Source organism: Topomyia yanbarensis, chromosome 1 (genome assembly GCF_030247195.1).
Source record: "Topomyia yanbarensis strain Yona2022 chromosome 1, ASM3024719v1, whole genome shotgun sequence".
In the NCBI taxonomy this organism is placed as follows: domain Eukaryota; kingdom Metazoa; phylum Arthropoda; class Insecta; order Diptera; family Culicidae; genus Topomyia; species Topomyia yanbarensis.
The window spans coordinates 36216664-36229238 of record NC_080670.1 but is presented as its reverse complement, the minus strand read 5'-3'; the positions used below and the strand labels follow the sequence as shown (position 1 = coordinate 36229238).

Genomic DNA, 12575 nt, shown 5'->3' with positions numbered 1-12575 from the left:
GCATACATACAGGACATTTTGCAGGTCACCAGAAGCTGTTCATTTTACCCACTCGCTATAAACATGTCTCATTTTTGGACACGTTTAGAAATCAAGAATCGTGTTTGAAAAAATGTGTTTATGACGAAGTATTTTTCCCAGATATGTACAAAACATGTCTAACAAGAAACATAAGGTGATTGTAATATCTCATTCACTTATTAGTTAGAAAATAATGACTTTGCTTAACGTGTTCATTTTACCGCCAGTTCCCCTACCTACCAACACATTCGCCCCAAACATTGAACCCAAGCGTATAATGCAAAATGAGTCAACGCTGATGATGATGGGTAGAGCGAAAGAGACAACTAGTACCACCACGACACTATTAGCGCGTTTCACCAAAATTCCACGCGGCCTTTCCCGATTGAAAGGAACGGCCGCGCTTAGCCCATTTGTCATAATATCGTGATTTTGCATAGCGAAGGGCTGAATGATTTTGTTCCAAAAAACAGCCCTGCGTTATGCAACACTTTGTGCAGGTTGATTATACCAGTTGCAAGTGGGGCCAAATGCACCAAGTTCCGTAAAATTCCTTTTAAATTACAGAGTTGATAAAATTGCTTAGATGAGCTAAACTAATTAATCAAATCCTGTTTTAAAAACTGTCCTTGCGTATAAACCAAAATGGGAAGCTTATTGCTACCACTACATTACTTAATTTCAAGCGCAAATAGCAAATACATGTGCTACATGCAAATACATGTTAAACCAAAAATTTACTGGCAACATTACAGCGGCATTTAGGAAGCAGTTGGAGCGGTCGCCTGTTGGACGACACAGGGTAGCGTCCCTCCACAGCCAGTGTAACGGACTTCTAGCTCAGCTACACTGGCTGTAAAAAACACAGCGCAGTGAACTGCTTCGCTAGCCGTTCAACAGGGAACTGAGCGTGTCTGGCCAAGACCGTTCTTTAAATAGTCGATGATGACGTCATTCATAGAAGCGTTGCGCGTTAGGTACACCAATCCGTCGTACAGGGCTTGGGAAGCGCTATCTTCTGTGTGTTAATGCGCGATATTTTGACAAGGTTGTATATTATTTAATTTTTTAATGCTATGATATCAAAAATCTTTGGGTTTATCTATTGGAATCTATTCTTAGAAGTATTTCGGGGCGATTTTTGCAGAAAATTGAAAATTTATCGTGAGATGGCTGAATTACATGCGTTTAAAATTAGACCACTTTTCGTTACATACCATTTCTGTTGAATTTGCAGTGTGCACCCCCATATCGAAAACAAAGACGTAGTCCTACGACAAAAGTAGCTGTGTAACTTTCACGCAAATTTCAAACGCAATACGGGATGCCGAGTCCATAATCAGTTGACCCCAAATTTAGCACAGTTTGGTAGGACCCCAAATGGAAAAAAAGGTTTGTTCTCGTTTGACGTTTGATCTTATGCTAATAAAGCAATAAGGTTTCAATATATGTAGCACGTAAATCACTACCTTGCACCATGCGCCTCCATGAAAAATAGCTAAATGGAACTAGCACATATTCGAATAAACTCGTCATTTCTGAGAAAATATCACACTCCAATAATAAATTACTAATAAATACTGAAATTCAAAGATTTTCAAAAACAATTTTTTAAACCAATAAAACTAGTAAAACTTTTGAGTGTTCAAAGGTCAAACAAAACGATCCGTCGCTACCGGAGCGTCCAAGCCCCTTTGGCAAAGCCTACCAAATCATTGTTTGCTTTCTGCAGCAAGCAAGCCGATGTTGGCAAGACTTTTCACTGCGCCCGGGACGGAACGTTCTGTTCAACCCTTCACCGTAACAAACGAAGCGTTAAACTAATCCTACCTTCACGGGTGACGAAGCAAGCCACTGCTGGAACAGGTCGGACGTGACGGACGCCCGATGCGGAGAACGGACTGATTTGGCCATCTCGGCGGTAATTGACTGCAGCTTAGCGATGACATCGGCCGGAGCCCGTTCCCGGAACCACCGCTCGATGGCCGACGCATGTTCGTCGAAGAAGGCGCCTATCTCGTCCAGCTCCGCCAGGGAGCAGGTCGAGTCTGCCTTGCGGCGAACCGGCGACAATTGCGTCGGCGTCTGGGACTGACTCATGCTGGACCGGGAGTTGTTCGGCGACAGCAAATTAGAGTCCTCACCAGCACCGGTGTCGCCGGGGCCTATGCTCCCGCAGGTTGATGGTCTCGGATTGCTTGTAATTACGCCGTAATTAACTTCACTTGTTTCACCATTTTCACACCGCGGGAAAAGCTTCGAAGCTGCTGCACAGCAGTCTACGCTGATAGTGTTGTTATTGTTAACGAGTGTGGCTTCTTTACTACAAAGGCAAAGGAGGAAACGGAAGAGCCGGTGAGAATGGAAGGCCGACGATGGAGGCGTGAGAAAAAACACAACGTGCTGCTTTGGTTCGGTTCACCGAGTACACTTGTTGTTTTGAAATGGATAATGTGGTACAAAATTTCGTCCTGTTGGAGCTCAATCACATGAGAGCAAAAAACTGAAAAAACAAGCTACAATTGACCAATAAATTATATCGGAAACATATCAAACCAAAAACAAGAAATAAATCAAACTCAGGATTTCCACTGCGGGGGATGACACATGCAACAACATCGCATGCCGTTCCATTTTCTACCAGCCACTGAACATTTCCTCTGCTGCCTCATCCGTCGTCGCAGCAGGCATTTCATCGCCGTTGCCGGTAGTGACGTGACAATCATTGCCACTGCCAATGACGATGTCGCCGCTAGTGCACTCTTCCACGTGGTTCTCTTCCTGCGGGTCTTCTGTCGACATTATTACACTCCCTTCACATTGCACACTAATTCACAAATGTTTTTTCTTTTATTTTTTTACTAGTACACTGCCTGATGGTCACCCGCTGACTTGTCGGAAAAGTTGTCGACGATTATCTCGCGGCACCAAACTTCCGGGTGAACCCTACAACAGCGATCGCACTGTAGCCACCAACCGGACGCACTAAAACTTGTAGCCTGCTAGACCACCCTCCGAAGAGCCGGTAAGTGATCACATTATGCACCAACCCGCCCCGAGCGGAAATAATAACGCTGGTAGGTACGTGAGCAGTTGGATGGACGCGGTCCGCTTGTTTCCAGTCTACCTGAGCAGCATATTATCTACACTAACAAACTGAACAGAGTGTGACACTTGCGACCGCTTTGCTGCATATAAAGGAAAACCGACTGAGTAGAAAAGCACTTATTCCCCAAGCTCACGCACCCATAAAGTGCTCCTGAGCGTAATGGTTATAATTGCACGAAAATTTATCCTGGCATCTGCTTTCCGAGAACCGTCGGTCGGTGGTGGCGTCGCGTACGCTGTCATCGTCCGGATTCGCAGCCATGCGTTCACATGGGTATGACGGTTGGTCGCCGCCGCCGGTGTTACGAATAGGAATTTGCCAGATATTATTCAAGTGGGGGCGGGACTCCGTACGACCTGCAATGAAAGGAAGCAGATATAAGGGGAGATGTTACCTCTGTTCATTAGCGACACGGCATTTCAATTAGAAGAGAAATTGAATTTTTGTGCAAAGTAAAATGGTGCATAATCGGGTTCGATCTCCGGAGGCGACACACAGTGGGGCAGGATGCTGTTTTCAACGAACAGAACCTGTTAGTGCTCTGGGTATGCCTTTCATCGGTGTCGGGTCTTAGTATCTCGGGTAAAATTTAGCAATATTTTACAAACGTTGGTTGTGATCTATATAACTTGAAATTGATCTAGATCAGTTCTATATTTAGATAGAAGCCTCATATAAAAAAAATTCTTCAGCGAAGTTGTTTTTTTTACTAATGGCAATATATGTTTCGAAGACGCTCATAATCCAGAATGAATGTATATGGGTCATTACACGCGAAGTGATCAAGCCACGCGTATTGGAATGGAATTGTTCATCTAGGGCCAATATACAGAAACCCAAATTTTTGTGCCAATTGAACCACCCCTCGGGTCATGAGAGCACCCCCCGTTTTGACAAATTGCCCAAACTCTTGATTTTCTTTTGATCATATCTCTGGTTCTATTTACTCTAGAATCAAACCGCAAGGTGGCTTCGGAAGAAAATTATTCAAGGAGTCTAGAAAAATATTAATTTTTGGCGGCAGTGCTGCCAACTATGCGATTTTTTCAGTTAAATATTAAAAATTAATTTTCCTCCCAATACATATATTTCAATTTTGAAAATTCTAATGCCATCGTGTTCCTCAGACATTTTTACATAAGAAACACTTATAATCTCAATATAATTTGAGCGGATCCTGAGATACACCATTTTGAAGGGAAAAAATCGCAATTTCCCATATAAAATCGCAAGCCCACAACATTAAAAACCAACTTGAGTATTCTGAGTTCAAACATGATTTTTTGTGAAGTAGACGAGAAATTATGAAAAACTACGTTTTTGGTTTGCTTCTAGCAGATCAGGGTCGATTTTTATGACCGTTTGAAAATTTTCTCAATTTCGGCCAATAAAAATGGATTTTTATATGAGAAAATGCGAGTTTTTCCCTTCAAAACGGTGTATCTCAGAATGCGCTCAAATTATTTTGAGATTATAAGTGTTTCTTATGTTAAAATGTCTGAGGAATACGATGGCATTAGAATTTTCAAAATGAAAATATATGTATTGAGAGAAAAATTAATTTTTAATATTTAACTGAAAAAATCGCATAGTTGGCAGCACTGTCGTCAAAAATTTATATTTTTTCTAGACTCCTTGAATAATTTTCTTCATAAGCCATCTAGCGGTTTGATTCTAGAGTCAATAGAACCGGAAATATGATCAAAAGAAAATCAAGGGTTTTGGCAATTTGTCAAAACGGGGGTGCTCCCATGACCCAAGGGGTGGTTCAATGAACACAAAAATTTGGGTTTTTATATATTGGCCCTAGATGAACTATTCCACCAAATTTGGTTCCAATCCGTGAAGGTCGATTTCAAGTTTGAACGAACTTGATTAAATTTTACATTCATGAATCACTTAGAAAAAAATTGTATCGTTTTCTTGAACATTATTCCCCTAAGAAGAGTTAGTTTCAAAATTTTCCAATGAAGGACGTCCTTGGTTGAATGGTTGTCCACCGTTGGACCCGTGTTGAACGATTTTGAAGCTTTTTTAGGCTTCTCAATGGACAGTTACTTATTTTTACATTTTAGACATATTCTTCCAAGTTTTCGATTTTTCATTACTCTGAATATGTAGCCTGTATGTTTGATGTCTTCGGGACAGTATCTTGGATAAAGTTGAGCTACATTTTGACCTCTGTTTTATTATCTAGATAATTAGAAAATGATCTACAGATCAATGATTCACAATTAGGGACGATTCATACATTACACAACGCAAAAATTGCTCAAAATTTACTCCCCCTCCCTCCCATGTAACAAATTGTGCCCCTCCCTTATTACAGAGGCTACGCGTCGGTACGTTCAACCTGTTCATTGAACAGGTTGCCAAGATCTGCCGACTCGAAGCCCATGTTGAGTTAACAGTAGCACGATAACTATTTTAAATGAAAGTAATAATATCCAAACCTTGAAGTTCGACAATTTCCAGAGAATTTTTTTCAAAACGACATACCTACAATGAGTGAATTTCTTTATTTACTTTCTCTTCTGTTAATATGTAATTCGGTCGCTTTAACATTTATCCATCAACTCTTTGCATAATATGCTAGTCAAAATCACTGTCTTTCGATCTGTACTGTGAAATAAAAGATAAGTGATATAGTGCCGCCGTAAAAATCGAAAGAGAAAGAAAACAAAGAGAGTCACTCATTGTAGATGTGTCGTTTAGAATAGAAGCTCTAGATTTGATCCGAACCATAAACCAACTCAGCATCTCCAGCGTGTAGAATTCAGAGATTTTCCCATGACCGGTTCAACCAGAAACTTGCACGTACTCTCAGCGCATGCTCTGGATGGAGCCATCTTAATGAGCGATGGATGGAATAGCAGGGTAAATGTCATGGGTGAATGCTTTTTCTATTCTCTTTTGCACCGGTTCAAATCAAATATTGAACCAGCGTGCATTGTTGCGATGTCCACATGGGCGTTGGAGCTAGCACGAACACCTGCACAAATCGTAGATGGAGTTGCAGAAAATAAGCATATCCATTGTCATATCAGATTTCGCCACGATCCTCAATGGCGTAGACTCGCTCATCTCCACACACCTGGCCACGTCCTTACAAGCGTTTTTATTTTATAATAGTCCTATCATCTACTTAATGAAAACGCTCGGAACCGAAACAGTTTCCATAGATGACGGAGATAATAAAAGGCGAAAAATATATATGATGTGATAATTAGAAGATATATGAATTAATTGGTTATTGTTATTGTTTAGTAGAGAAAAAATACAGACACATAACTATTCAAACAGAAAAACCAAACAAACAGGATGGATCTCACCAATATATTAGAATACTCCGCAGCCTGTACACTGATCTGGGCACCATACCGCATCTTCGGGCCACCTCCTCTGGCCAATCCGCAGCCAACAGCCGACAACTGCATTAGACCGTGACGTGCGCAATCTTCTAATGCTTCCTGTCCGTCGGTGACAGCCAGACCGGAGACAAATATAACAGCGATCCTGTATGATTTTGGAACGGTTCGGAGACCCAACACTTGTGACTGCAAGAACATTTACGGCCCCCACTTTTTGAATTTTATCACTCTCAGAAGGATCCGAAATACTTCGAAACCAAACAAAACCGAAAAAATCCTATTCTTGGAGCAGCTTCAATTTTTTTCACAAAAAATGACGCGAGCGAAAAAATACTTGCATCTGTCGCCCATGGCTACTACGATCCCGATGTCCACATGGGCGTTGGAGCTGTGTGCAAAACGAGAGCGCTTTATAATTTTCAAACACATTGCGTTCATACGTTCATAGCTGTCGGTTGTACGCTAGTTTTCTTGGGTAGCCTAGCAAAATGTTTCTGCCCTTGGGACATACTAGTAAGCGCGTAGGTATATGGTTGGTTCAACGATAATAATGAACCGTCTATTTTGCTTCAAAGAAATTGTTTGTTTTCTGCATTTACATACTGAAAATATGTCTACTGATGTTATATATTTTTTTGCTCTTGGTCTACGGTAAATTGAGTATTCTACAAGACTTTTGTTGAACAATTCATTGATGGGTTTTGACAACCAATTTGTTTTGCTCAGATCCTGCGAACAGTTTCCTGTCACAAATTCATTGGTCCTATTCGTTAGATGTTGGATGGAATCGACGACGAAATAAGCATCTGATCAGAAAAGTCTAATGGAATCAAATTAGAGACGGTTCTGATCAGCTGCTTATTTCGTGACGTTTTGAGGGCCCTCGTGATATACTGACGGTGGAACCACGCGTCGCCTCTGCCTTATTATGTAACAAATTAATTAAAAACGATTTTATTCTTCAGTAAAAACATGTCACGTTACGTTCTAGCTTACTCCTCCTCCCCAATTTCGTCGCTGTTGTGCTATCTTATGACAAGCGCCATTTAGCACTTTTCGAGAAAAACGATTTTTAAAGTTTAAGATTAAATATCCAAAAATTTATAAATCCTAGAAGCTTTTCGGAGAAGACATTCGATACTTCTATCTTTTCTGAAGTAATCTCTCGATTTGTGTGAAGATCGGTTGACTAAACTTACAGTTTTTGCTTAAAATGTAAATCAAAGTCGCGTGCATAAGTGTATATTCATGATACAATATGTATGACGTGTCACAAATGTGTACAGAAGATTTCATATAAAAATGAATTATAACTCATTCGTAAAATTATTCTTTATAGATCACTATGTCCAATATTATACTTTTCCATGCGATAGCAGCAATATCAGGTTGCAAAATGATAGTATTGGAACACCAAGTTTTCCCAATTTTCCTCTTTTATTCAGGAAAAACAATAAACAAAAGTTGGTTTCATTGACAATTTAGAGACAATGTCTATCAAACAATGTTATTGTTGACAGGTGACTAGACGATACAAACATTCTTCTTGCATAATCCATCACTACATTTCGGTATACTTTCCAAAACAAGTGGAAATCTCAAAAGGAAATTTGTTCAATAATCTTGAATATATAAGCCAACCATTCCCAGAAAAAAAACTATGGTAGGAAAAGTTTTGCTCCCGAGACAAGAACCTAGCTAATGCTTATGGTTGATCTGCATAGGAATTACCTATGTCATCAGAGACATCTGTTGGCTTGCTATAAGCTTTTCGGCTTATAGCAAGCCAACAAACTAAGAATGTTGTCTCTTTTTTCTTTGTCATAAGATAGCACAACTAGATCACTCGAGAAATTGGCGCTTGTCATAATCGTGTTTCGCTATATCTCAGTAACCCAGCAGAATTTCAAAATTCTGAAAACGCGACTTTATGAAGATTTTAAAATTTAGTAACATGGCATATCTTACTCAGTTCACCCCAAAATGGCGTTTGTCATAAGATAGCACAACAGCGACGATATGTCACAACGTGCCCCCCTCCCTTAAAGCGTTACGTAATTTATGAATGACCCCTTATTGGCGAAGTCAATTACTTTCATCGAAAAGTGTGATTTTGCGTACTCGATTTGCCCCCGATCGGTTATTGATCGGTTGGCCATGACCAAACTGAAGTCCATCCTTTCTCAAGTCAACCCCGCTTGCCTCCATCCACTACCGATACCTACCGTGCACCGTTCGGTATTTAAAAAAAACCTACCAAACGTTCCCATCGAATACTTCATGGGCTACCGAACGGGATCAAAGCCATTTGTGGACGGAATTTATCGGGTTTTTCCTCCACCAAGTAATAACTTTGTGCCAACGTATACCGGTACAACCTTTTTCTTCTGTTTGAGGTTTCCCAGTTTCGATTGATCCCAACCATTGCAAATTGATTTCGTACACAGGTAACAAATTTGAATCTTATCACGAAGTTTCAACCATACTGCCACGACAAAAGGGAAAACTGAAAACTAAACTATATAACAATTTTCCACTTTATTTTCAAAAGGCCTCCTAAGGCATGACAGTTCAAAACACGTTCACAGTATATTAAGTTTCTATGCTTCCCCCACTCTGAGCGATGAATAGCGACAAGGAAACTTGACTATCCTTAAACGGTGGCTCTCTGCACTGCAAGACCTATGTTGATATTATACACAAGTGCCGCACTTGCTTTGAAACACAACCAAGCATCACAGCGGAGGAACATGAACCAAGCCAATGAAATTGCATTTCCAACTGCTGCTGGTTTATCTCACACATCTAATATCTACTAGGCAAGGATATGCTTCGGTGTGCAGTGTGCTGGTAGCTCTTCTAAGAGTATAATTCACATGCAGATTTCGTCCTCTTTTCCACAGTTAGTGTAGATGCGAAACTTCCGGAAATTACCATCGCTTTCTGCCACCCCGTGATGAGCAATCCGACTCTCTGTCTTCTAGGATACGACCAAATTGTTAGACAATGCCCCTTTATTTTGATACTATGTTGTGTGTACGAGCTAGTCAAAAGCGTTTCCGGCGAATATTGTACCAACTGCTGAGATGGCGAACAATTGTTCCCGAATCAATAAGCTGCAACACAAAATTTTGGGAATTATTACTTGTTCTTGCCTTGGTGCATTGTTGTAAAGGTACGGTTACCTCGAAATAGCGCACAAGCAATATGTTACCGCTTCCGTCAATTCTGGAAACAAGAGCTTCAAAAGGTAGTGCCGAGCCAGTGATTGACAGAGGCCGACGCTTCACGGTGGCACGATGTGTGAGAACACCCAAGAAAACTAATTTCTTGTAATTCTTTTGCAAATATTTAAGTTTGAATGAATTAACTCAAAATTAAACAACAATCGAATGAAAAATGATTTTTTAACATATCGTCGAAGCAACTCAATGCATGTGAATTTTTCATACCTTCTAACTTCAAATGACGATATCTCAAGAACTACACAGCCGGGGGACGGGCATAGCGTAGTTGGTAAATCGATTGCTTGTACGCAGCTCACCTGGGTCTGATTCCCAACCCCGCACATAGGGTTAGAAATTTTTCCAAAAGAGATTTATCTAACCGACACTAAGGTTAAAATCTCTATAATCAAAATTAAAAAAATCTACGCAGCCTAAGTTTTAAATTATTTCAAAAGAAGAAAGGCCTCCGGTCACATATCATGAATCTGACTGAAAATTTAATGTAATTTCAAAATATACGAGTCTCATCTTGCGCATTTTGGCACCAAGGAAATTACATGCATGTTTATGAAAATCCCATTATGGAGACACCTAGTTACCTAAACTACTTCATATTATTGAAAAATTGGATTTTTACTAGTTTTGGAAATCATTTCAGCTAACAGATGTAATTTGCTAATATTATTGACGTGTACATTGAATCTTTAACGACCACCACCTTCAAATGGATTTACATTAAAATAAAAAAAAAGAATTGTGGAATTTCAAAACTGATAGCTGAAATGGATTAAAATTAAGTGAAATCCCAATGTTTAGTCAAATAAACCATTTTTTATAATTTTGTCACAACTTTATATGCAGAAGTGCCACTGTGTACTGCAAAGGAAATTAAATCCATCACAAAGGCTACCAAAAATGTGAATGCCAGAAAAAGGTTCAGAGAACTCACTCTGTGGCCAGTAAAGATTAGAGCACTCTAGGTAGAGTGTCAACAAGATGAATTGGACATATCCAACCGAGCAGAAATCTGACATATTTCTATTGTGAATACGTCAAATTTCAGGTTCGTTTGGATATGTTTTCTTCTTCCTCGTGGTCACACTCTAATGTCGTTTTCATTTTAGACAGTGCACTACACCAGTGTAGTCGGTGCTACACCAATTCAAACTTGGGTGTAATCAGTCTTTATTTTTTCGCAACACTGGTGTAGCAACAGGTAAACACGAAAACGCTATACGAGTGCTCGCAAATTTGGATTTTGCGTTACTATGCTTTAATTGCCGCAAGGTTCTACTGTATCGATTTTGTTGGCTATTTTCGGCAAATTTGAGACTAAGAGAAACGAAAGCAATGAAGTTGAAAGACGGATAGGTATTCTAGAGCGAATCAGTTATAAACTTGGAACGGAAAACTAGGACTAGGCAGGCTCATATGGACATGATCGAAAGGAAATGTGAAGAATTCTTTGCCTTCTGCTGAGTAGGAGTTGGGCGTTGCACCCAAGTCCATCGCATGGTCTATGGTAGAACATAACTCATCATCATGTTTTACCGCCGGCGTCGGACTCTATCGGTTGACGCATTTTAGCTGGAATTCATGCTGGAGGTCCGAATCGGTTCCGGACTAGTTTGACTGGGTAGAGGAATAACCGCTGTCAATTCTGTCGAACTCAGCCACAAAAAAACATGATGACAGTAGCGCACCTGGTTTAGATATCCAAACTACCTTCGAAACCGTTAGAGAGTTTACATAGAGATGGTCGGGTTTCAATTTTTTCGAACCCGAACCCGACCCGAGCCCGAAAATTTTAAAATTAGAAAACCCGGACCCGACCCGTACACGAGAATGAAAATTTTGTGAAACCCGAACTCGACCCGACCCTGAGAGTTTTAAAATTTGAAAACCCGACCCGAACCCGAAAATTTTTAATTTGATAAACCCGATCCGAACCCAACTGGCTAATATGGAGAATCCACCAAAGATCTCGAAGATTTTTAATTTTTGGCACCCTAAGCTCATCTTAGAAAAGTAGAATCATTCGAATCTGAAGTAGCACCATACGCGTTGAGTTATATCTGCCTATGGCAAAACGAATCACTGGCGAGTAGAATCCGCATTTTTATTTGCTATTATAGAACGTCGAATTTGTAATGTTATGAGAAACTTACAAATCGTCGATAAATTAACCGGAATGTAGAATAAATCGGTCGCTAACTCATGGGGAAACAAAAAACTAGGAGTGGGTAATGTCCGGGACGTAACCGCGGTGTTGACGTAGGACTAAACTTGGGCATATCATATGACATTCATGGATAATTTGAGCCAATGCACTTTTTGAATGAATGTTTACTGGAAATTTCATGTCGAATGAGATTGCCACATTCACTGATTTTCTAGGACTTGCAAAAACCTTCGGGTTTGTAGATTAATTTGATAAACATTTGCTTATATGAATCACTGGTAAATGTACACAAGAATTGACAGGCGCAAACTTATTAAATGGAACTTTCTAATTCAATTCTTTCTCCATTATGTTTTCATCCTAAAAAGAACGGTTTGTAGATAACTATGTTTGGTGATACCAGACGAGAATCCTTGCTAACGATTCGAACCTTGCCCGAATTCGCTTCTGCTGCGTACATACACGAACATTCCCCTTTCGCAGCTCACATCGAATGAGCATTGTATATCGGAATGCGATCTCTTTTATAAACTTCTTAGTGCAGATGGTAGTCCATCCCTTTGTGCGACAAATGAAAATATTTTCATCATTCGTTTTGGCGTGGCATTCGCTTAGTAGCAGGGTTGCCACATTCACTAATGTTCTAGAAAGATTTGCATTGTAGA

General features: G+C 40.1%; 1 protein-coding gene across 8 annotated transcripts in view; it reads right to left on the bottom strand.

Annotated features, from left to right (window-relative positions):
• The window catches only part of LOC131677372 (cGMP-specific 3',5'-cyclic phosphodiesterase), a 140673-nt gene that overhangs the window by 82639 nt on the left and 45459 nt on the right, over positions 1 to 12575 (bottom strand). For 4 of the 8 annotated variants that reach the window (XM_058957141.1, XM_058957149.1, XM_058957148.1 and 1 more), the window contains 2 exons: positions 2663 to 3486; positions 1852 to 2344 (listed from right to left, as the gene is read on the bottom strand). In XM_058957141.1, coding sequence (XP_058813124.1) covers positions 1852 to 2344; positions 2663 to 2823 — 654 coding nt within the window. In that variant the 5' untranslated portion in view covers positions 2824 to 3486. Of the gene's footprint in view, positions 1 to 1851; positions 2345 to 2577; positions 3487 to 12575 lie in introns of those variants that run through there. The other 4 variants (XM_058957143.1, XM_058957146.1, XM_058957144.1 and 1 more) reach the window with 4 other exon arrangements.